The sequence below is a fragment of the Pantherophis guttatus genome, chromosome 10 (genome assembly GCF_059756535.1).
Source record: "Pantherophis guttatus breed Tessera chromosome 10, ASM5975653v1, whole genome shotgun sequence".
NCBI classification, from domain to species: Eukaryota; Metazoa; Chordata; class Lepidosauria; order Squamata; family Colubridae; genus Pantherophis; species Pantherophis guttatus.
The window spans coordinates 21,442,938-21,468,881 of NC_142072.1; the positions used below are offsets into that span (position 1 = coordinate 21,442,938).

The 25,944-nt window shown below is 44.2% G+C and overlaps 1 protein-coding gene across 4 annotated transcripts in view; it reads right to left on the reverse strand.

Annotated features, from left to right (window-relative positions):
- The window catches only part of DLGAP3 (DLG associated protein 3), a 307,850-nt gene that overhangs the window by 49,432 nt on the left and 232,474 nt on the right, over positions 1-25,944 (reverse strand). For all 4 annotated transcript variants that reach the window (XM_034413387.2, XM_034413386.2, XM_034413385.2 and 1 more), the window contains exon 2: positions 6,308-7,401. In XM_034413387.2, the coding sequence (XP_034269278.1) occupies positions 6,308-7,330 (1,023 nt within the window). In that variant the 5' untranslated portion in view covers positions 7,331-7,401. The remainder of the gene's footprint in view (positions 1-6,307; positions 7,402-25,944) is intronic.

Sequence of the window (25,944 nt, forward strand, 5' to 3'; positions counted from 1 at the left end):
AGAGGAGAGGTATAAAGGGCAAGGAAAGGTTGAACGAGGAAGATACAGGAGTTGAAACATAGCAACAAACAAGTGGAAATGGAACTGACACCGAATGTATGATTGAAATTGAGTACATTGTTATTTTTATATTTTTAATCAATATCAGAATCATATATATATAAACAGTAAATTGAAGTAAGGGAGATGCAGAAATTGTAAAAAATTCTTTTTTTTTGTTTTAAAAAAACTTTAATAAAAAATATTTTTTTAAAAAAGCAGACACGGGAAAGATGTTTTCATTGTCTTCTCCCAGACAGTTTGCTGGTTGCTCTTATTATTCTGTTTTCTCCCTCATTATCACTTGGAGACCATTGATTAGCCCTGTGCAATAGCCGTTCTCTGCAATACAAGCTAGTAGCTCTTGCTACTTGTTTTTCTCCCTTTGTCTGCTTTCCCCCCTTTTTTACTTTTCGGGAGAAGAGGTTATTATGGCCCTGACATTTCTTTAATCACCAGCAACATCAATGTGCAGAACTGTAGAGCATCATGGCAGGGGTGAAATGCTACTGGTTCGGACTGGATTGCCCAATCCGGTAGCGATGGCGGCGGGTGGTTCGGAGAACTGGTAGCAAAAATCCCTGCGCCCCCCCCCCCACCATGCCCAGCTGAGCCACAGGATCATCAGAGGCTTTTTCTTTTTTTTTACTTTTAAAAGCATTTTTTCTATAACCTCTTCCGACGAAAAAATGCTTTTAAAAGTAAAAAAAAAGCCTCTGATGATCGTGCGGCTCAGCTGGGATTGCCAGAGGCTTTTCAAAGCATTTTTTTCTGCAACCTCTTGGCCGAAGAGGTGGTAAAAAAAATGCTTTGAAAAGTCTCTGACGATCCCAGCTGAGTTGCCTGATTGGCAGAGAGATATTTTTTAAAATGCCTCTCTGATGATCCCAGCTGAGTTTCCCAATCGGCAGAGGCTTTTCAAAGCATTAGAAAAAAATGCTTTGAAAAGTTAAAAAAAAAAAAAAAGTTGGCTGCGCCCACCCAGTCACATTGCCCCCCCCCAACCACGCCCACAGAACCGGTAGTAATAAATTTTACATTTCACCCCTGCATCATGGGAAAAGGAAGGGGGAAGGAGAGAAAGAGAGAAGAAGATTTGTGAGAGCTGGAAAGATTATCTGTAGAAAGAGATTCACTCTCCAGACCTTGATCGTTTATGTTCTGTCCCCGTCCCACACGCACACACACCAACAGATGTTCAAGAGTTAAAGACCAAACCAGCCGGCAAAATCCTTTTCCTTATGATAACGGAACTTGGCAACAACCTGCCAAGAGTTTATTACTTACGAAGAGGAGAGATAACTTCTCCCCACTTCTGGTACATCAAAAGAAACAGCTCAATAATTACGGAGTTAATCAAGTCCAGAGATAATCCAGTTTATAGCAAAAGTCCGGCAATGCAGAATGGCGTGGAAGCTTTCAGCTTTGTTCGTCACAAGGTTTGACTGGTCACCACGCTCCCTTTTATATCCTGTGGGGTGTGGTCCAGTGACTCAGCCTAATCTCGGGCACACCTTTTCTTCTGTTGCACGCGCTTATCTCTGCGACGCTGGCGTGGATCCAGCCAAGACTCATTACCCTCATCACTGTCCATCTGTGGCTGCGTGTACGTGCTTGGCCCCGGCCCTATCTCTTGCCCTTCGGCGGACACCGAAGGCATTGCCAGAGAGGAGGGTCCTGGAGAGGGAGGCCTTGTCAACTCCTCTCCTTCACTCTCGGAGTCCTCTCCTGCCAATGACACAGGCTCAGGTAACGGAGCCACAACAGTTTATTAGATGGACCAAGAATCGACCCATGGTAAGAAAGCTTGGCAAGGATGAGTAGAAGTTTGTTAAAGAGAGGTCCAAACTAGAATTAAGGAGAAATTCTCTTGACCGTGAGAACAATTAATTAATGAAACCGCTTGTCTCCCTGAATTGTGGGCACTCCATCACTGGAGGTTTTCAAACATAGACTGGACAACCATTTGACTGGGATGGCATAAGGTCTCCTGCCTTGAGCAGAGGGTTGGATTAGAAGGCCTCTGAAGTTCTATGTTCTATGATTCTATGTTGTAGGTTTTAGTTAAAAGTCTCTTCCACCCTTACTAGGCATCCTCCATATTGAAAGCCGGGGTGAAATCCAGCAGGTTCTGGAAGGTTCTGGAGAACCGATAATGGAAATTTTGAGTAGTTCGGAGAACCGGCAAATACCACCTCTGGGCTGGCCCCAGAGTGGGGTGGGAATGGAGATTTTGCAATATCCTTCCTCCAGGAGTGGGGAGGGAATGGGGATTTTGCAGTATCCTTCCCTCAGGAGTGGGGAGGGAATGGGGATTTTGCAGTATCCTTCCCCTGGAACGGGGTGGAAATGGAGATTTTGCAATATCCTTCCTCCAGGAGTGGGGAGGGAACGGAGATTTTGCAATATCCTTCCTCCAGGAGTGCCGCCCTGAGTCTTTGGAGAGGGGCGGCATATAAATTTAATTAATTAAATTAAATTAAATATCCTTCCTTCAGGAGTGGGGAGGGAATAGGGATTTTGCAGCATCCTTCCCCTGGAGTGGGGTAGGAATGTAGATTTTGCAATATCCTTCCTCCAGGAGTGGGGAGGGAATGGGGATTTTGCAGTATCCTTCCCCTGCCACGCCCACCAAGCCACGCCCACCAAGCCACACCACGCCCACCAAGCCACGCCCACAGAACCGGTAGTAAAAAAAATAAATCTGAATTTCACCACTGCTGTAAGCACAGCTACCATGAATTAAGTAGACAAAGCCCATGGTAGAACCAGTAACCTCATAGTCATATCCATTGTTATTAAACAAGATTACTAAACAAATTTATAAGGTTGCCCGACTCACCCGCAGGTGGTTCCTGGTGGCTTACAATATTAAAAATTCAGAACCTAACAGAACACAACCCCCATGGCAGTAGAAACACAATCAGATCAAGCACTTGATGAGCTCCATCTCCCTTTGTGACAGTGCCCGGTCCTGCTGACAACACCACTGTCTCCAGGCCCTTTCGGGAAAGCAACAAAAACAACCAATCGTACCTCAGAAGAAACGATATTTTCACAGAGAAATCCATGCAGTATTTTAGCATTGTTTTTAAAAATCACTACGGAATCTGGGAGGGGCCAATCAGCAGTTGTGCAAAATTTTTCCTCAGTTGCTGATATCAGGGAATTAGTCCCTGAGCACTGCCTATTATTATTATTATTATTATTATTATTATTATTATTATTTAATCTTTAGTGAGATTCACAGCCTTTGGTTAATAACTCAGCAGCTCGAGTCCTAACCAAGGACCTAGAAACTGTTATTATTATTAACTATTATTTAATATTACTATTAATATTTATATTATATTTTTATATTATATTATTAATATTTATATTAGTATTTAATATTAATAAAGTTTATTATTATTATTGTTGTTGTTGTTGTTGTTGTTGTTATTATTATTATTATTATTATTATTATTATTATTATTATTATTAGGGTCGTGCATAAGTGCACCAGCATGCCTACCGTCCCTGCCCTAATATTCCTTTTTACTTACTCTTTTCATGTATTCAAATTGTGTTTATACTTTTACCTGTTATCTTATATATGCTTGATAAATAAACTTATGATTATGATCTGTCCATCTCTCTCAGAGAGGGACCGATTTTCAAGGCTTGTACAATGCAGTGAACCATAAATTAAAAGAGGTTAGGCTCACCACAGCCCACTAAGCCATAAAAGCAAAACTAAAGTTAAAACTAACCAAGCTAAATGTGCTGCATCAGGGGTGAAATCCAGCAGGTTCTGACAGGTTCTGGAGAACCGGTAGCGGAAATTTTGAGTAGTTTGGAGAACTGGCAAATGCCACCTCTGGCTGGCCCCAGAGTGGGGTGGGAATGGGGATTTTGCAGTATCGTTCCCCTGGAGTTGGGTGGGAATGGAGATTTTGCAATATCCTTCCCCCAGGAGTAGGGAGGGAATGGGGATTTTGCAGTATCCTTCCCCAAGGAGTGGGGAGGGAATGGAGATTTTGCAGTATCCTTCCCCTGCCACGCCCACCAAGCCACGCCACACCCACTACGCCACACCCGCAGAACTGGTAGTAAAAAAATTTGGATTTCACCACTGTGCTGCATGCACAAATATATACGCTAGATTGGTGTTGTGTGAATACCAATGCAACTCCTGGGGCTACAGCTGACCTGGTGAAATGTCTTATCTCAAATGTCACACACTGGTATTTATTCATTTAGTAATCAAATTCATATAGCTGCCCATCCCACCAAAGGCGACTGAGCGGTACACAAACAATGGATAAAACCACACATTAAAAAACAACAAATATAGTATATATTTAAAAAAAAAACAAAATTTTGAAAAGTAAATATTATAATAATAAAAAACAAACAAACACAAAAGCAAATAAGCTAACAGTAGTAGCTCACTGGAATTTAGTCCCAAAACTATAGCAGACAAAATGGTAAAATATGTATATATATTTTTCTCCCAGCTAACACAGAACAATGCAATTTTTGGCTGCTTCACAGGACATGCTTCATCTTATTATTCGGTTTCTAGGGTTAGATGGTGAGCCATAAATTAATCAAATAAAATGGTTTTCATTAGCATGCTAAATTAAAAAAAAAGAAAAAGGCCAAGCAAGGTTAAAAACTAGCCAGTGTATGGCCGTATTGTACGAAAGCATCCGTTAGGTTTTTATTGGCAAAATATGTTGTAGGACTAACCCAGGGGTCTGCAACCTTAAACACTCAAAGAGCCATTTGGACCCGTTTCCCACAGAAAAGAAAACACCGGGAGCCACAAAACCCGTCCCATGCCTGACTATTTCTTGAGCTGCCACAAAACTAGCATATGTAGTTGAATTAAACATTCTGTTTTCTTCTGAAACTTTTCTTTTCTTGGATTTATCCATGGTTGGCCTACCGGGGGTTGAAAAGCTTAATAAATTGCATGCCAGTGGGTGTCACATATAGGCGGTTGTGATGCATATTTTGAGTCACAGGGAGCTGCAGCAGAGGGGTGAAAGAGCTACATGTGGCTCCAGAGCCACAGTTTCCTGACCCCTGGACTAAGCTATTGAATGACAGGACTACAGAATTATCTGCAAGAATTCATCGGAACGACAAAATTAGTGCTGTCATGTTGTGATGTCAGCTGCATCTCTTATATATGTTTGTGCAGCACCCTGGGGCATAGTCAGAAAGGACCGAGGTTGTATCAAGACATTACAATGCTTATTTTGCACTGATCATGTTACATAGTTTGGTAATGAAACGTCTGAAAGAAAACCACCTAGCTCATAGAGCACCAAGGACCCTACAATGCTTATTTCGTCCTGAGCTCCTCCTTGTTCCCATTGGAGATACCCCGGGAGTGTGAAGCATTCAGAGTGTGAATGCTTCACACTCCCGGGGCATCTCCAATGGGAACAAGGAGGAGCTCAGGACGAAATAAACATAATACAATCTCCTGCTCAGTTTAAGACTCTTATGTCATCTCACAGTGAAAAGGCTGAACACAACAAAGATACAGAACGCAATTTCCCAAACATGGGATTAGCCCAGAGATCTTCAAACTTGGCAGCTTTAAGACTTGTGGACTTCAACTCCCAGAATTCTCCAGCCAGCATAGTTCTGGATTAGCCAGATGGATCTGGTCCTACTGACTAGAATTTGGAAGTTGTAATCAAAAAAGAGCCTTGGTAGTACAGTGGTCTAAAGCACCCTGTTATTAAGACCAGCTGCCTGCAATTAAAGTAAGATCGAATCTCGCCAGGCTCAAGGTTGACTCAGCCTTCCATCCTTTCTAAGTTAGGTAAATTGAGGACCCAGTTTGTGGGGGCAATAAGCTGACTTTGTATAAATATACAAAAAGGATGAAGGCTATTGCTTAGCGCATTGTAAGCCGCCCTGAGTCTCCGGAAAAGGGCGGCATATAAATCAAATAAAAAAAAAAATACAGATTGAAAAAGGTAGACCTAGGAAACTGATGGCAATATGGCTCAGTACAGTTATGAATAGGTAGCGCTTGGCTTACGACCATCATAGAGCCTGTCCAATTTACAGTTGTAAGTTGTGATCATGGAGGAGGGGCAGGATTTTGGACTGAGTCATAAATATCTTTTGGGGGATCTGTCATAACTTCAGAGGATGCTAAGTGACTGGTTGAAAGTCAAGGACTACCGATATCTGAATAACCCATCAAATTAGAATCGAAGGTATAAGATGGACACCCTGAACGGTCTACCCACCTCCTTACCTGAAGATAATGATAGGACCGATCCTTGGCCTTGGCCTCTTGAAGCATCAAGGCTTTTTCTGGGCCTCCTCCTGAGCTGGGATAAGCCTCCCGTGCTTGGCTGACCGTCATCGTATGCCAAGAACTCCTCTTGAGAGTCTGGCCATCCAAGGACATGGACATTCCTGCACAGGCTAAACACTTGCCTTCTCCACCTCCACTTTTGAGACCCTTCAAAGTCAAGTCTCGGAAGGCACTTTCAGGGGTGTCCACACAGTACTGGGTGCTCTGGTCAACAGCATGTTGTCTTCCGGACACCATGTAGCTGCTATCACTGTCCAGGTTATCATCGGAGCTCCACCAGCCCATCATCTTGTTCCGATGGCGGGAAGAAGACGACGAGGAATCCATCTTCCGGTCTTTGCTTTTGCTACGCTTGCCGTGCCGCGACTGGCGGTGGTGGTGAGGGTGGTGGTGGTGGTACCCTCCCTCGGTGCCCCGCCCTTCCATCTTGGTGCCGTTGTACTCCCGCTTGGATGGGGCTTCCAGGGAATGTGACTTGGCAAAGAGCTTCTGGACGGAATGGACGAGATGCCGGATGCGGCTGGGACTCTCACTGCGTGGCTGTTCTGTGCTGCTGGCCCGCTGGTACTGCAGGGTGTGGAAGCCGTCGTGGTGAAGAGGCAGCTGCTTCTCGAACTGGTCCAGGAGAGTGGGGGGCAGCCGGTTGATCTTGCCGGAAGGATGGGCGGCCGCCATGCACTCGTCACAGGAGTCGTACTGTTGAGGTGTGTGGTGCATTCTAGGAAAGGTGCTGCTACTGCTGGCAGCAGAAAGTGGTTCAGTTAGGCTGAGGGGAGGGTCAGCAGAGCTCCGGGATGAGCAGTAGTGGTCCAAGGAATAAGGCTCACTGGGACTGAGGAGGTATGGCTGGCGAGATTCCTGGCTATGGTGGATGTATTCCATTGGCTGGTCGCAGGCCTCTGGGATGCAGTGGCAAGGGTGTTCTCGTGACTGGTTGCGGTCCCCATGGTAGCTCTTCATGGTGTCATCACCGGGCAAGTAGGCCACTCATCCTGCTCTCTGTGGGTCAGGGGAAGAGGAAGACCCAGCACCTACAAAAAAAGGATAATGTTAAGAGTCTAGAATGGCAGGGCCACAGATACAGCTTTCATGAAAAGTTCAATCCTCGACTCTGGAAAGATACCATAGGAACCAGTGGTCAAATCCAATTTTTTTTAAACTACCGGTTCTGTGGGCATGGCTTGGTGGGCATTGCTGGTGAAGGATACTTCAAAATCTCCATTCCCACCCCACTCCAGGGGAAGAACATTGTGTTGTGGTCTGCCAGCAGCCTGCAGAGCTAGCAGAGGAGTCGGACAGCAATGAGGCTGAGGAAGAACATGGGCCAGTCCTGGAGGCTGGGGAAGGCCCGGATGAGGGCTCTACATCAGAGGCAGGGCCATCGGGGAGTGAGGTGCGGAGAAGAGAGGAAAACAAGAAAGGAGCAGGGCTTGTCTTGTCATAAATGGATTTCAGGAACCAGTCACCTCTACGCGGCAGCCATTCTGTGAACAGGTGTCTCTAGTCTTTCCTATTAGGTATTCAAGGTTGACTTCTACTAATGGGTGTAATTAGAAGTCACATGTGTATCTGGATGTTACAATTCCCAGCATTCTTACTATAGTATAGGCTATGCTGAGTGGGGCTACTGAAAATTATGGTTTGGTGACATCAGGGAAACATCATCATTATTACTGGTATATCCTGAAATAAGCTTTAGATGTTCTTCACCCATGGAAGATCACCACAGATGGCGACTGTAGCCAAGAAATTAAAAGACGCTTGCTCCTGGGGTGGAAAGCTATGGCAAATCTAGACAGCATACTAAAAAGCAGAGACAACACCCTGCCAACAAAAGTGTGTATAGTCAAGGCTACGGTTTTCCCAGTTGCAATGTATGGCTGTGAAAGTTGGATCATAAGGAAGGCTGAGCGCCAAAGAATTGAGGCCTTTGAACTCTGGTGCTGGAGAAGACTCCTCCAAGTCCCTTGGATTGCAAGGCGATCAAACCGATCCGTCCTAGAGGAGATCAACCCTGACTGCTCTTTAGAAGGCCAGATCTTGAAGATGAAACTCAAATACTTTGGCCACCTAATGAGAAGGAAGGACTCACTGGAGAAGAGCCTAATGCTGGGAAAGATTGAGGGCAAAAGAAGAATGGGACGACGGAGAACAAGGTGGCTGGATGGAGTCACTGAAGCAGTAGGCGTGAGCTTAAATGGACTCCAGAGGATCGTAGAGGACAGGAAGGCCTGGAGGAACATTGTCCATGGGTCGCAATGGATCGGACACGACTTTGCAACTAACAACAACAAAATTTCTTTCTAAGGGCGTCTTTGGTGTCATGTAAGGCAAGCTGGACAGAAAATACCAGTTAGATAAAATCAGTGCTTAGGAAGTATGACAAAAAATCCTTGACATGATGCCAACCTTTTTGCTGTGGTAGGATTGGAGTTTATGAGACAGCTTAGTGGACAACTGATTTGTCATGGAGAGGGAAGTGGGCAGTGTACCGAACAAAGCAAAGTGGTCCTTAAATGGAAAGAGGCCTTATTCTACAAGTTTTACCAAAGGGCTCCTTGCTGTGGCTATATGAATAAGGTACCAGGAGCTCAAATTTAAGCTTTTAAATATTTTTAAAATAGAGTGTCCACCATGCATCTCTCAGCTCGCCTCCTTTGATACTCAGCAGCTGAAATGAAATGGAGATGGGGGCAAAAACTTGAACCCTCTCTGTATCTTGGGCATCTCAGCTGCCCAAGGAGCTTTTGAGTCCCTATTCTACAAGAGTCAACAGCAAAAGGAGCTTTGACAGAAGTCTTTATTTTTGCTCATCAGCTTGCCAAGGCCTCTGGCAATGGGCCCAGGACTTTATAAATCCACTTTTTATATATGTGTGGGGTTTTTTTTTTTTGTTTGCTGGTGTCTACAACTTGCGAGTTTTGGGAAAAATCTCTTCTTTGAGACCCCTCCACAATATCTCTATGGTGGCTCATAGAAATGAGCAAAGGAGATGATTAAAAAGGGAGAAGTTTTACCAAAGGGCTCCTTGCTGTGGCTATATGAATAAGGTACCAGGAGCTCAAATTTAAGCTTTTAAATATTTTTAAAATAGAGTGTCCACCATGCATCTCTCAGCTCGCCTCCTTTGATACTCAGCAGCTGAAATGAAATGGAGATGGGGGCAAAAGGCTACCTCATGACCAGAGGCTTTGATCCAGATCCATCCTCTCTGAAAAGGACTTTAATCAAGGCTGATGTTGTTGGAGGAAGGATATTTTTAGACATTTCCTTAAAGCCGCCTGAATCTCTTAACTATTTGTCAAAAGCAACTGATGATTAAAGCTGGAGTCAGACTGAAAAGAATCCAGGGATGAAAAATCAGGCAAAGAGAGGCTAGGAGAGATCACCACCTGTGGCCAATTCCAGAGACCATTGATGAAAGCAGGAGAATCAGGGGCTGAAGTTTTCTCTGGATTCTATCAGGGTGAAATGCTACTGGTTCGGGCCGGTTCACCCAAACCGGCAGTAAATAATGCTAACTGGGCATGCACAGCCAGTGAACCGATAGTAAGCCTTCCATCCTTTTGAGGTAGGTAAAATGAGGACCCGGATTGTGGGGGCAATAAGCTGACTTTGTATAAAAAAGAACACCACTTGGGGGGGGGGGCGAAAGCCCTACTAAGCAGGTATATACAAAAGTATGAAGGCTATTGCTTAACGCATTGTAAGCCGCCCTGAGTCTCCGGAGAAGGGCGGCATATAAATTGAACAAATAAATAAATAAATAAATAAATAAATAAATAAATAAATAAATAAATAAATAAATAAACCAGTTCAGATTTCACCACTGGATTCTTCCCTTCCAGAATTTGGGGGTGTTGAGGGGAGTTGAACATCCTCTCCGAGCTGCCATCTTTTGCTGAGTTTCACACTTGTTAGCTGCCAGTCTGGGGGGGGGGCAGGGGTGGATTCTACTTACCTTTATTATCGGTTTGCAACGGGGCCATGCGTGCGCACTTGCTTCCCTCGCTCGCACGCTCTTCTGCGCATGCACAGAAGCGTTCTGATGACGTCGGGGTCGGTGGGCGGAGCCTCCCGCCGGTTTCACTACCGGTTCTATAGAACCGGTACGAACCGGAGGCAACCCACCACTGGGGGGAGGGAGTCGGAGGGGAGGGGGAAAGCTAACGACTCATCGTACTTTTTACAGACACAATGTCAAGGTCACCCAGCTGGGAATGGCATGCAGCTCTGCATCGCCCAGTCTACAGTTGAAGAGACCATTCCGAAAACAATTTCTTTGAATATGATTGGACAATGGGGGGGTGAGGGTGGGGACCAGCAATGGGAAGGGACAAAGCGGGAAAAAGTTAACCATGGAAGTTTTGACAGACAAACTTCAGTTCTGGATTTGCTATATTTGTAATCTACTAGACCAGTGTTTCTCAACCTTGGTAGCTTGAAGATGGATGGACTTCAACTCCCAGAATCCCCCAGCCAGCGCTGCTGGCTGGGGGATTCTGGGAGTTGAAGTCCATCCATCTTCAAGCTACCAAGGTTGAGAAACACTGTACTAGACCTTTAATATAAAGTAAACCTTTCCACACCCAATGGAGTCGAGGGTCGTTCTTGCTTAAGAGACCAAGCTGGGGCAAGACTGACACATACACACAATAAGCAGAACTATGCCCATTTTCTAACGCTTATGCAATGCTGATAGAAGCAAGAACCACTTGGTTTTCTGGAGAAATCTTTGTTCTTAATAAAGATAATGAGACAGAATCTTGAAAGACCGCCACAGCAATTCTCCAGATCTACTTATACCTAAGTCAGAGTCTCTTTCTTATGTTTCTTCCTCCCCCCACTTCTTGGGGCCGAAGTGTTTCTTTTGCAACCCGTCCTGTTTCCTCCCCCATATTTCCAGGGCCTGCTAGACATTTCATCAGAGACAGTAAGGTGCTCATCCTCAACTTGACACCTTTTAAATGTGTAGGATTTGGCCATCTGGGTGAGAATTTCAACTGGGTGAGTTGTAATTACAGCATCTCAAGAAGTGTCAGGTTGGGGAAGGTGTGGGACTGGAATAGAGTCTGTCTGTCTTTCTGTCTGTCTGTCTGTATCCATCCATCCATCCATCCATCCATCCATCCATCCATCCATCCATTATCTATCTATCTATCTATCTATCTATCTATCTATCTATCTATCTATCTACTATCTATCTATCTATCATCTATCTATCCATCATTTCTCTCTTTCTCTATCTATCTATATCTATCTATCTATCTATCTATCTATCTATCTATCTATCTATCTATCATCTATCTATCTGTCTGTCTATCTATCTATCTATCTATCTATCTATCTATCTATCTATCTATCTCTATCCATCCATCCATCCATCCATCCATTATCTATCTATCTATCTATCTATCTATCTATCTATCTATCTATCTATCTATCTATCTATCTATCTATCTATCTACTATCTATCTATCTATCATCTATCTATCCATCATTTCTCTCTTTCTCTATCTATCTATCTATATCTATCTATCTATCTATCTATCTATCTATCTATCTATCTATCTATCTATCTATCTATCATCTATCTATCTCTATCCATCCATCCATCCATCCATCCATCCATCCATCCATTATCTATCTATCTATCTATCTATCTATCTATCTATCTATCTATCTATCTATCTATCCATCTATCCATCCATCATTTCTCTCTTTCTCTATCATCTATCTATCTATCTATCTATCATCTATCTATTTATCTATCTATCATCTAACTATCCATCATTGCTCTCTCTCTCTCTCTATCTATCCATCATTTCTCTCTCTACTATCTATCTATCTATCTATCTATCTATCTATCTATCTATCTATCTATCTATCTATCTATCTCTATCCATCCATCCATCCATCCATCCATCCATCCATCCATCCACTCTCTATCATCTCTCTATTAATCATCTCTCTCTCTTTTGTATGTGTGTGTGCGCATAGCTGCCCATCTCACCTAGTGACTAGGTGGTGTATACACTAAAACAATTTCAACAGACAAAAACTGATTAAAAACAGAACCAAAATAAATTCAAAAGATAAAATAACCCACAAATGGTGGGGTGGGGGTGGGGGTGGGGGTGGGGGGAAGCTATGCAGAGAGTTCACTCAGTTAACCTCATGTAACCATGAGGCTTGCTCTGTCCTGGGATCCCCAAGCCAGTTGCTGATATTTTAAATACCCCAGATGGCAGAGTGGGGAGTTGTGGGGGCAAATCCCAAAATTAAGATGGCTGCCGCAGCCATGCAGCTGAAGACCTACTCCTGTTTCCACATTCATCACACACACACACAATAAAAGGGATGGGACTTTGATTGCATCATCAGGACTTTCCATCATGAGGTTGGGTGTTTTGTTTTGTTTTGTTGATCCCCTGATCATACTTGGATTGGAACAACAAAGCGTAAAACAGCTCAGATTGTTTTACACATTAAAATCTCTAAATATATACACAATAAGTTTAAGCATCTCTCTCTCTCTCTCTCTCTCTCTCTCTCTCTCTCAGCATGTGACACTAAAACACACGTTCTGTTTTGTTACTTCAACATTTTATATTGAGAATGAATCTAGCAAATAGATTAATTTGGGAACCATGCAGCTTGTTGTGCAAATTCAGCCAGTGTCTCCAGCAGAAAAAGGAACCTCTGGTTAGAACCTGCATGGTTTGGATGAAAGCTTCTAGGCTGGCCCACAAAGATCCAAGTGACCACGAAATCACAGCCAAGAATTAGAGTTTACTGGGGCTTATTTATTTATTTCTATCTCTATTATTTTTTACGAACAACCCAAGGTAGCAAATATATTCCACATACCTTCCTCCTCCTATTTTCTCCACAACACCCTGTGGAGGTGGGTTGGGCTGAGAGAAAGGGAGAGACTGGCCCAAAGTCACCCAGCTAAGGCGGGACTAGAACTCACGGTCTCCCAGGTTTCTAGCCTGGTGTCTTAACCACTGGATCAAACTAGCATTACTTGTGGTTGCCCTATAATTTGGCAGCTCCAATTTGATACACATGTATGGGATGAAATCTGTAATCTGGCAGACTGGTTGAATTTAATTGCTATTGCGACTTCGAGATAATCCCCCTTGCTAAATTTTTATGGCTAAAGCAGATGGCAACCAGACCAGGAAAGTGGTACATTTTAATAGCAGTTCTAGGTGTGATCTTACAAAGGTTTTTCCCCCTCTCCCCCTTGATAAAATCATTCAGTCGCTGCGGAGTAAAAAAAAAAAGAAAAAAAGAAATTGCTTTTAAGCCACAGTCCAAATTGGTGGATTTTATCACTTTGGTTTTGCCTGGGGGGGGGAAAAAAAGAAGAAGGATGGGTTGATTTCTAGCCAGTCATAAAAAATGCAAGAGCGAGCAAATGAATGAAAAAAAGAAAGAGAAGACCAAACGGAAAAAAAAAAAAAGAAAGTTAAGGGGAGGGTAGAGGCAGGAAACGACTCCTTGTCGAGGAGAAAAGCCACAAGGTCATTCCATTCTCGGAGGAGATTTATTACGGCTTCATGCCTTTCGGCTTTTGCAAGGCACAAATCACCCTCCAATTATTCATAAATATAAAGCTGCAGCATTACAAACCAACTGCGGCAGCGGTCAGCTTCCAATTGCCAAACAAGTGGCCTTGTCAGTTAAACGGTTCCGTGCATCTGTTTGCTGAAACAGGTGAGCAAGCAATCCAGCTGGGGACTGAAGAACACCAAAAGGCACAAGGAGCAGCCCACCCATACGAGAAGAAGGGTATCCTTTCATCGCACCCCACCCAAGGGCCAGCAGCCTGTCCTGGAGAAGGCTGGGAAGTGAAGAACGGAGAGCCGTGCCGATGCTGAATTTAGCGGTAAAGGAAACCAGGTGGCAAGCGCTGGAGGAAGACCCAAAAGGGGACAAAAGCTCACGCACTGCTACCTGGAGGCGTTAATCACTCCTGTCTCTCTTGACTAGCTTGGTTCCAGATGAACAGCAGGCAAAACAAATGAGAGAAGCAGGATGTCTTTGTTCTTCCGGACGATCAAGTCATGCCTTTCCTTTGCCCTCCTCTGTTTGTTCTCGCTCACTGGAGAGGACACCTTGTTAACAGATTTGCCAGCCAGATCCCTGGACTTTGGAATTAGATCAGGAGGATTTGCCCAATGTGCATGGGACATGGGTGGGATCCCCCCTCCCAAAAACATGATATAGAATAGAATAGAGCTGGGTGGGACTTTGGAGGTCTTCCAGTCCAGCCCCCTGCTCAAGCGGGAAATCCTGTACTATTTCAGATAAGTGGCTGTCCAGTCTCTTCTTAAAAACCTCCAGTGATGAAGCATCCACAACTTCTGAAGGCAAGCTATTCCACTGGTTAATTGTTCTCACTGTTAGGAAGTTTCTCCTTAATTCCACATTGCTTCTCTCCTTGATTAGTTTCCATCTATTTTTCTTGTCCTGCCTTCTGGTGCTTTGGAAAATAAGTTGACCCTTTCTTCTTTGTAGCAATCCCTCAAATACTGGAATACTCCTATCATGTCACTCCCCCAGTCCTTCTTTTCTCTAGAGTAGCCAAACCCAACATCCTGTACCTGTTCTTCATATGTTTTAGTCTCCAGGCCTTTGATCATCCTAGTTGCTCTTCTCTGCACTTTTTCCAATGTCTCAGCATCTTTTTTTTTGTAGTGTGGTGACCAAACCTGGATGCAGTATTCCAGGTGTGGTCTTACTAAGGTTTTATAAAGTGGTACTAATAGAATAGAATAGAATAACAGAGTTGGAAGGGACCTTGGAGGTCTTCTAGTCCAACTCCCTGCCCAGGCAGGAAACCCTACACCACTTCAGACAAATGGTTATCCAACATTTTCTTAAAAATTTCCAGTGTTGGGGCATTCACAACTTCTGGAGGCAAGTTGTTCCACTTATTATTTGTTCTGTCAGGAAATTTCTCCTTAGTTCTAAGTTGCTTCTCTTCTTGATTAGTTTCCACCCATTGCTTCTTGTTCTACCCTCAGGTGCCTTGAAGAATAGTATGTCATGTGATTTTGATTCCATTCTTCTGTTCATACAACCAGGGATTATATTAGTTTAAAGAAAAACCTTATATGATGGCTTCACTTGGTTTAGTTCCAGTGGTGGGATTCAAATAATTTAACAACCGGTTCTCTGCCCTAATGATTTCTTCCAACAACCAGTTTTCCAAACTGCTCAGAAAGTTAACAACCGGTTCTCCCGAAGTGGTGCGAATCGGCTGAATCCCACCACTGTTTAGTTCCACAAGAATTTGAGAGGATGGTTGGACAGGTTGAAGTCATGGATGTCTGCAAGAGGTGAGGGAAAGGATGCCATATACATCAAGGACATCCTAATACAGGTGATCTGAATTCTCCAGCAAGTCCCAAGTAGTCACAACGAGATCAGAGTTTTATTTATTTATTTAGCGTATGGCTGGTCACACACAGTATTAAAACACTTCGTTTTTATAGGTTAAAAACAATTAAAACAATAAAAAAGCAGTAAGAAAACCTAAGAGGAAAACAGAAATAACATTTCAAAGTTTAATGTCGAGTTTGGAGATCCAGTCAGTAGCTGCCGTTGTTATGCAGAGGAAGTCCCTAGAATCTCCTGGATATCTTCTGTTAGGGCATTCCCTCACTATGTGCTGGATAATCTGTCGGGGGCCCCCACAATCACATTGTGCTGAAGGTGTCTTTCCCCATTTATACAGGGAGTCAGCACACACCCCATGAGTTGTTCTAATTCTATTGTATGTCACCCATATGTGTCGGGGTAGGCTAAATCCTGGAGGTATACTACTAGGACTGATATGCTCGGAGACATCTTGGGGGGAACAGCTATTCCACGCCTCCATCCACTTTTGTGTGGTGTTCTGATGATCGGCCATCAACTTACGCGCTGTCAAGATTGGTGGATTTCTTGACTTTAATCGGCATCTTAAGAGATCAGGAATGTATCCATGTATGGGTAGAGAGGAATTTAACAGGATCTTACTATACTCCCGAATGAGAGCTTCTTGTTGTCGTAAGTGCGGGGGGAGTATGTGACTAAGAACTGGTAACCAGTAACTAGGTGTAGATTTTATGCACCCAGTAATTAGCCTCATCGTATGGTTAAGTTGAACATCAATAAGTCCTGTATGTGAGCTGTTTATCCATACAGGTGCACAGTATTCCGCTGCAGAGTAGCAAAGCCCGAGGGCTGCACATCGGAGAGTTGGGGCTGAAGCTCCCCAAGTTGTTCTGCATAGTTTTTGTAGGAGGTTATTTCTGCTGTTAACCTTGGCAGCCGTATTCTGGATGTGTTTCTTAAAGGACAGGGTCCTGTCTAAGGTGACCCCCAGGTACTTTGGTGTTGCCTCCTATGGGAGCAGTTTGTTATTTAGGTATACATTGAGATCAGAGTGAAATGCTATAAGAAGAACAATTCTGAAATGTTAGTCCTTGGCACTACATTGGCATCCTCTCTTGGACATCATGTAGCCTGGATGGTAACACCAATAGCCCTCTTAGGTTTTGCTCATTCAGGTGAGAAGCAGGGCTGTTGTGTTGCTTGAAGCAGCACCAGATCAGGTTTTTTTTTTTTTTAAATTTGATTTATATGCCGCCCTTCTCCGAAGACTCAGGGCGGCTTACAATGTGCTCAGCAATAGCCTTCATCCTTTTGTATATTTATACAAAGTCAGCTTATTGCCCCCACAAACTGGGTCCTCATTTCACCTACCTTAGAAAGGATGGAAGGCTGAGTCAACCTTGAGCCTTGGCGAGATTCGAACCCTGCAGTAATTGCAGGCAGCTGGTCTTAAGCAGCTTAATAACAGGGTGCCTTAAACCCTAGTACTACCAAGGCTCTGTACTACCAAGGTAGTACAGGTTAGCCCCTGTTGAACAAACCAACTGAACACTGTCTCTGCCTTTTCATCAGGAGTCTAGACTATTTTCCCAACAATGCCTAGAACCAGTGGTGAAATCCAAAATTTTAAACTACCGGTTCTGTGGGTGTGGCTTGGCGACCGTGGCTTGGTGACCGTGGCAGGGAAAGGATACTGCAAAATCTCCATTCCCACCCCACTCCTGGGGGAACGATACTGCAAAATCCCCATTCCCTCCCCACTCCTGAGGGAAGGATATTGCAGAATCTCCATTCCCACCCCACTCCTAGGGGAAGGATATTGCAAAATCCCCATTCCCACCCCACTCCAGGGGAAAGGATACTGCAAATTCCCCATTCCCTCCCCACTCCTGGGGGAAGGATATTGCAAAATCTCCATTCCCACCCCACTCCTAGGGGAAGGATATTGCAAAATCCCCATTTCCACCCCACTCCTGGGGGAAGGATACTGCAAAATCCCCATTCCCACCCCACTCCAGGGAAAAGGATACTGCAAATTCCCCATTCCCTCCCCACTCTAGGGGAAGGATACTGCAAATTCCCCATTCCCACCCCACTCCAGGGGAAAGGATACTGCAAATTCCCCATTCCCTCCCCACTCTAGGGGAAGGATACTGCAAAATCTCCATTCCCTCCCCACTCCTGGGGGAAGGATATTGCAAAATCTCCATTCCCACCCCATTCTGGAGCCAGCCAGAGGTGGTATTTGCCGGTTCTCCGAACTGCTCAAAATTTCCGCTACCGGTTTTCCAGAACCTGTCAGAACCTGCTGGATTTCACCTGTGTCTAGAACCCATCTTCTAGCATCTCTGTACCAACATCAAAGGAGACCTTTCATTTCTAGATCCTCAGTCAATGGGTTTGGCATGCAATGGTTCATGGATCCACAGTGATATGCATAATTTGACTGATGAAAGTAGAGTCTCAGAAAAAATATAATCACTCTCTTCCCTGACCTGGCAAGGGTTAAATAATTCATTCTCCTTTCAGTAATAGCAGTGATCTGTGTTAGAGATGAAATATCCTAAAATATTTTGCCCATCAGATTGCAGATAAGAAATAGTGAACTTTACATTAAGCTCCATGTCCTGAATGTGAATTTTTAACATTAGCATTCAGGCCCTTTATCTTGTTGGTATCCTTTAGTATTTTTGTTGTTGTTATAGTTTTTGGAAATATCAAATAGGAGCCTTCACATCTTGTCCAGCTTTAAATATCACTGCACGGCAGCTAGTGTCAAATATCAAAATGAAATATTGGAGAATCTGCAGTGAAGTGCAGATAGTGGTCAACTTCTCCCTGAAACTTTCATGAATAACCAATGTGAGCATCCTAAAAGAATGTTTTTGGAGAGGGCAGTTTTGTTTTTTGGGTCTGGCTGGAGAGCATCAACAGCTTTGGAGATTGTCCAGCTTTGAGTTACATGCCAGAAAAGTTTGCAATGTCAAGAGTCACCAGATGAAAAATGTGTAGCTGAAGAATTTGTTTTGTTTTTTGTTTTGGCCCTGTTTGCAATCATTGACCCCTGGCAATGTCAGGCTTGATATAACAAGGCATCAGGGAGTAGCATTAATAGATAAATCTAATGTTGATTGATTGATTGGTTACAATTAATTGCATGCCCCTGGCTGCCAACAGAACATGAAAAACATCTGGAAAGTCCAGAGGTATTAAGATCATTCAAATCTTTGGGGAAAAAAAAATCGAGGCTGTTTTCTATAAAATACATGCTTCGGACACCAGGGGTGGGCTTCAAAAATTTTAGCAAGGGGTTCTCTGCCCAGTTGCTGGGTGGGCGTAGCCTAGTTGGCCTCCTGCACCACGTCGGGGGTGGTGGTGGTGGTGGCGTTTTTGCCCTCCCTGGGCTCCGGAGGCTTTTCTCAAGCCTCCAGTAGAGGTGGGTTTCAGCAGGTTCTGACCAGTTTTGGAGAACCAATAGTGGAAATTTTGAGTAGTTCAGACAACCGATAGTAAAAATTCTGACTGGCCCCGCCCCCATCTATTCTCTGCCTCCCGAGTCCCAGCTGCTCGGGAGGAAATGGGGATTTTGCAGTAATCTTCCCCTGGAGTGGGGAGGGAATGGAGCCCACCAAGCCATGTCCATCAAGCCATGCCATGCCACGCCCATCAAGCCACACCCACAGAACCGGTAGTAAAATTTTTTGAAACCCACCACTGGCCTCTGGGAGGGCAAAAACGGCCTCCCCAGGCTCTGGAGGCCCTCTGGAGGCCAGAAAAGGGCATTCCTGAATTTCCAATAGGCCTGTTTTTCACCCTCCCTGAGCCTCCGCATGAGCCCTGCACTTACCTGCATCCAAAATGGGCCGCGTGGGGACTCCTGGGAGGGGCGGGGCGGGGCGAGTGGGGCCAGCCAGGAGTGGGATTTGGCGGTTCTCCGAACTCTACAGAATCTTAGCTAGAGGTTCTTCCGAACCCCTGTGAACCCTCAGCAGCCCACCCATGCTTGGACACCCTGAAGAAGAGGAAGGGTTTGGCCTGCCTCCTAAAGGAAAAGAAGATCTCAGAATGTCAACTATTTCACAATGAATGGGTCACCATTGAGAGTGCCATTCTCTGGATCCACATTCCCCTGATCTGTCTAGTTGCAGGAACTCATAGTGTCCTTTTCTGGCTAAATCATGTGGGGCAGGTAGATTCTACCTGGAGAAGATTCAGCACCTCCTCTCTGCATGAGCTTCCTCAGGAAGGAGCTTCTCATGAGGAAGATCATTCAGGTAGGAAGCCCAAATCTCCTGGCCTGGTATAGTTGTATAGATACCAACCGGCACCTTGAATTGAACCCAGAAGTCTCTCAGCAACCATTGCTGGACTACGCTAGTGCTGATCAGCAGACAAGCATCTTTGCCATCTGGGTCATCTTCAAGCCCCACATAGAGTGAGTAGTCCAAGCAAGAAAAGAGTCACTATCTTCAAGTGTTTAAAGCTCTGTTGTTTTGGACTATGAAAATATCTACAGACCCCTTGCATCCCGGACATAAACTGTTCCAACTCCTACCCTCAAAACGATGCTATAGAGCACTGCACACCAGAACAATTAGACACAAGAACAGTTTTTCCCCAAATGCCATCACTCTGCTAAACAAATAATTCCCTCAACACTGTCAAACTATTTACTAAGTCTGCACTACTATTAATCTTCTCATTGTTCCTATCACCCATCTCCTCCCACTTATGACTGTATGACTGTAACTTTGTTGCTGGTATCCTTACGATTTATATTGATATTGTTTCCTGATTGCTTACTTGTACCCTATGACTATCATTAAGTGTTGTACCTTATGATTCTTGATGGATGTATCTTATCTTTTTATGTACACTGAGAGCCTATGCACCAAGGCAAATTCCTTGTGTGTCCAATCATACTTGGCCAATAAAAATTCTATTCTATTCTATTCTATTCTATTCTATTCTATTCTATTCTATTCTATTCTATTCTATTCTATTCTATTCTATTCTATTCTATTCTATTCTATTCTATTCTATTCTAAATACTGGTTTCCAGCAATGATGCCTTAAGTTGGAAGTCATGTGTGTGCAGGACACTGCAAACCACAGTACTCAATTCAATTCAGTTTATCACAATCATAGACCAGAGACCAGATCGAATAAAATACTCAGTGAATATCCGATGAAAAGCTCTAGAAGAAAATAATAAATAACCGTTAAAGTCTATGATAAAAACCAGTTTGTCAATTACACATGGTCTAACTATGCTAAAATTACAATCCATAAATGGTGAGGCCCGTAGTCAGTTTAATACTAAGAGGGAAAGGAATACGCAGTGCAAAAGAGTGCAGTGCAAACATTTGTTGTATAAAATGATGGATTAGCAATAGCACTTAGACTTATATATCACTTTACAGTGCTTTACAGCCCTCTCTAAGCAATTTAAAGAGACAGCATATTGCTGGCTCCTCATTTTACCCACCTTGGAAGGATGGAAGGCTGAGTCAACCTTGAGCCTGGTGAGATTCGAACTGCCAAATTGCAGTCAGCCGGCAGTCAGCAGAAGTAGCCTGCAGTACTGCACTCTAACTACTGCGCCACCGTGGCTCATTAGACTCATGTTTCTGACGAATCCCCCGTGCTGCTGCACAGCATCTAGCCACCTGCACTGTAGTTATGGACTGTTCGTCCTTAAGCAGCCACTGCAGATAAGCAGTGTCAGAACAGCCAGGATACCTAGCCACTAGTCTGTCGTAACTTTGAACTGTCACTAAAGGACTTGTTGTAAGTTGAGAATATTCCTCAACCTTAGCAGCTTTAAGGCGGAGGGATTTCAACTCCCAGAATCCCGCTAAGGTTAAAGTTGCCAAGGTTGAGAAACACTAGCGAAACGGCTCCACGCATTGCGCACACCTGTAGAATCCAAAGCATTTTGAACGGGAAGCTGATGAACGTGCTTACTTGAACTAATAGCATTATTTTTCCAGTCGATGAATGTAGCGTTAGCGGCTATGCAGCAGGCCGTTTAAAAATAATTGGATATTTTAAGGCAGGCTATAACTGGGCGCTGGCACACCTCCCTTTTTGATAGACATTGGAATATCCCTTCTGAGAAAAGGCTTTCCTGCACCGGCATCTTCAGAAAACATTCGAAGCAAGCTCTTGGTTCTTCAGAAAATTTAGGATCGGGAGTGGATGGAGATTTCTAGAGAATCTGATGGTTGCAGAATGGATTGGGAACAGGATGGATGAGTTGTAGTCCAAAATAGCTAGGATCAGGGGGTGGGATTGAACCGGTTCAGACCGGTTCAGGCAAATCGGATGTTAATTTGAATCTGGTTCACCAAATTGGTAGTTGCAAGGACTAGCTGACCCCACCCACCCTGCCCCTCCCCTCCCAGGAGTCTCCACGCAGCCCATTTTGGATGCCAGGTAAGTGCAGGGTCCATGTGGAGGCTCTGCGAGGGCGAAAAATGGGCCTACCGAAAGTACCAGAAGTCTGGAAATGGGCCTGTTTCTGGCCTCCGGAGGGCCTCCGGAACCTGGGGGAGGCCATTTTTGCCTGAGGCTCGAGGAAAGCCTCTGGAGCCTGGGGAGGGCGAAAACGCCACCCCACCATGGTCCAGGAGGCCAAGTAGACCACGCCCCCATGGCCACGTCCACCCAGCAACCAGGCAGAGAACCGGTTGCTAAAATATTTCAATCCCACCCTTGGCTAGGATGATATGGTATCTTGTTGCTTATATCATGTACAAACAGGTGCTTTGGTCACACTATTGTGCTCACCAACGTGACTTCCTGGGAGTTAAAGTCTTAACGTTGCTAAGTTTGAGAAACACTGATGTCCAGGCAATCCTTGACTTGCAACCGTTTGCTTAGTGACCGTTTGAAGTTACAATGGCACTGACTTACAACCGGTCCTCACGCTTAACCATGGTTACAGCAATAACGATCGCGTGATCAAAATTTGCAAGCGGCATGCATTTATGACGCTTGCTGTGTTCCAGGGTCATTGGATCATCATTTCCGTCCTTCCCAGCCAGCTTCCGACAAGCAAAGTCAGCGGGGAAGCTGGACTCACTTAATGAAATCCGCAGGGATTTGATTGGACAACCGTTGGAAGAAAAGGTAGGAACACTGGGCACCTAAGGCGATTCCCTTAACAAGTCTGCCATCCCCTCGGGTGCAATTCACTTAACAGTCGTCTTTCTTAGCTGCGGAAATTGGTGATCCCAATGGTAGTTGTAAATCGAGGACTACCTATAGATACAAAATCTGCCTGATGGGATTGGAAAGGGGAGGAGAAGGGAGGGGGGAATGTTGGAAGAGACTCATTAGGGCCCTCGATGAGAATCATAAAAGCCAGGCTTATGGCATCTATTTTGCCCAAACCCCCCATGAAGAATTTATCTGATTTATTTCCACCATTTGCAGTTCTTAAACTTCCCTCCCCCTCCTCCCCCTCCCCCTCCCCCTCCCCCCCAAGTCAAGGGTGCTTGGCTCTAAAAGCATCCTTAAATTACAATATAAATACCAAATGTTACATTGCATTCGCCTTCTGCATTAATAATTTGAGCTCGAGCTAAGTGGCGGTGGAAAGATCTGTCACTTGGCACCAAATAAATAACAGGGCGCACCCTGCCCGCCCTCTCTAAATGGAACAAGTTTAAATATCGCAAGCGTTCCAGGCATTTCATTATTTCCTTTCCTTTCCTTTCCTTTTTATTTTTTTTTAAAAAAAGAAAATTAAAAAGTCACAACAGTTAACCAAGCCTGTCATTATGCAGTGAGGCAGCCGTTGTGCAAGCAAATTAGATGGAAACACAAGAGTGCAGAACCTTGCAATTTTTTTTCCCCAATAACGATGTTGCCCTCCAAAGACTTCTGAGAAATAAGATGTACTAATATTCCTGCAAGCATTGAGAAAAGTCAATACAGGTAAACCCTCGACTTGCAACCATTAAGTGAATCTTCAAAGTCATACTGGCACTGAAAAATTGACTTGGGACAGGTCCTCACACTTATGACTGTTGCAGCATCCCCATGGTCAAAATTCTGGCAACCGGCATGTGGCTATGATGGTTGCAGCATCCCAGAGTCAAGGGATCGCCATTGGCGACCTTCCCCGCCAGCTTTCGTCAAACAAAATCACCGGGGAAGCTGGGTTCACTTAACAACCATGTGATTCACTTAGTAACAGAAGCGATTTGAGGAATAACCATGGCAAAAGAACCTTAAAATTGGGCACAACTCATTTAACAACTGCCTTCTCTAGCAACATAAATTCTGGGTCCTATTATGGTCATAAATCAAGGACAACCTGCAACGGTTGTAAGTGTCAGGACCAGTCCTAAGTCAATTTTTCAGTGCTGTTTGATTTCTGCTAACAGCCTTTGATTGTGTGGATCACAACAAACTGTGGCAAGTTCTTAAAGAGATGGGAGTATCAGACCATCTTATTTGTCTCTTGAGAAACCTTTATGTGGGTCACGAAGCAACAGTGGGAACTGGACACGGAACCACTGATTGGTTCAAAATTGGGAAAGGAGTCCAGCAAGGCTGTATACTGTCACCCTGCCTATTTAACTTATATGCAGAGCACATCATGAGAAAGGCGGGGCTAGATGAATCAAAAGTGGGAATTCAGATTGCCAGGAGAAATATCAACAACCTCAGAGATGCAGATGATACCACTCTAATGGCAGAAAGTGAAGAGGAACTAAAGAGCCTCTTGATGCAGGTAAAGGAGGAAAGTGCAAAAGTTGGCTTGAAACTCAACATTAAGAAAACTAAGATCATGGCATTTGGCCCTCTCAATTCCTGGCAAATAGATGGGGAAGAAATGGAGGTAGTGACAGATTTTATCATCCTGAGCTCCAAGATCACCACAGATGGGGACTGCAGCCAAGAAATTAAAAGATGCTTGCTCCTGGGGAGGAAAGCTATGGCAAATCTAAACAACATACTAAAAAGTAGAGATATCACCCGGCCAACAAAAGTGCATATAGTCAAGGCTATGGTTTTCCCAGTTGCAATGGATGGCTGTGAAAGTTGGACCATAAGGACGGCTGAGCGCCAAAGAATTGAGGCCTTTGAACTCTGGTGCTGGAGAAGACTCCTGCGAGTCCCTTGGACTGCAAGACGATCCAACCCTGACTGCTCTTTAGAAGGCCAGATCCTGAAGATGAAACTCAAACACTTTGGCCACCTAATGAGAAGGAAGGACTCACTGGAGAAGAGCCTAATGCTGGGAAAGATTGAGGGCAAAAGAAGAAGGGGATAGCAGAGAACGAGGTGGCTGGATGGAGTCACTGAAGCAGTCGGCGTGAGCTTAAATAGACTCCAGAGGATAGTAGAGGACAGGAAGGCCTGGAGGAACGTTGTCCATGAGGTTGCGATGAGTTGGACACGACTTCGCAACTAACAACAACAGTAACAGAATTCTTATACCCATTGAGGATGACCTTCTCAAGGACTTGTGGATGATTCTAATGCACAAGTCAAACTTGTGGCCCATGGGCCAGATGCGTCACATGTTGGCCATGCCCACCCCCAGTTTAGCGAAGGGGAAAAAAGTCGTGATACGTCACATGACTACGATGTGATGATGCGAGTTTGACACCCCTGCTCTAATGGGACGACGGTCATTGAACAATGGGCCTCTTGTAGGTCTGAAGTCAAAGTAACCATGTAAACTGGACCAGGGGGTTGGAATAGAAGACCTCCAAAGTCCCTTCCAGCTCTATTTTATTCTATTTCTAAGTCACTATCTTGACCTAGCAACAAGCAAAGACATCAAAATTTGCAAAACAGTCCAATTTGGCTCATTGAGCTTAATGGTTATAATGCATGCATTTCACAACAGGTTCCTCTGTCCAAGAGATTCCTGTTTTGTAATTTTGCCTAATATTCTAATTTTTACAGACACTTTCCCCTGCAAAAGGCACTTTGTATATGTACTTTTTCATAAATCCATTCATTTTTATACAACATGTCTTTAACACATTAAAAGAAACTGGCAAATCCCAGTGCTATCTTTCAAAAAAAAAAAAAACATATTTTGAACAATTGCTAAATGTGAAAATCACTTTATAATCCTGCCTGGTCTGATAAAGCACAAAGTTTATAATTTGTGCTTTGGTTCCTGGAAGCCGTTTCTGAGAATTCTAGGAGCT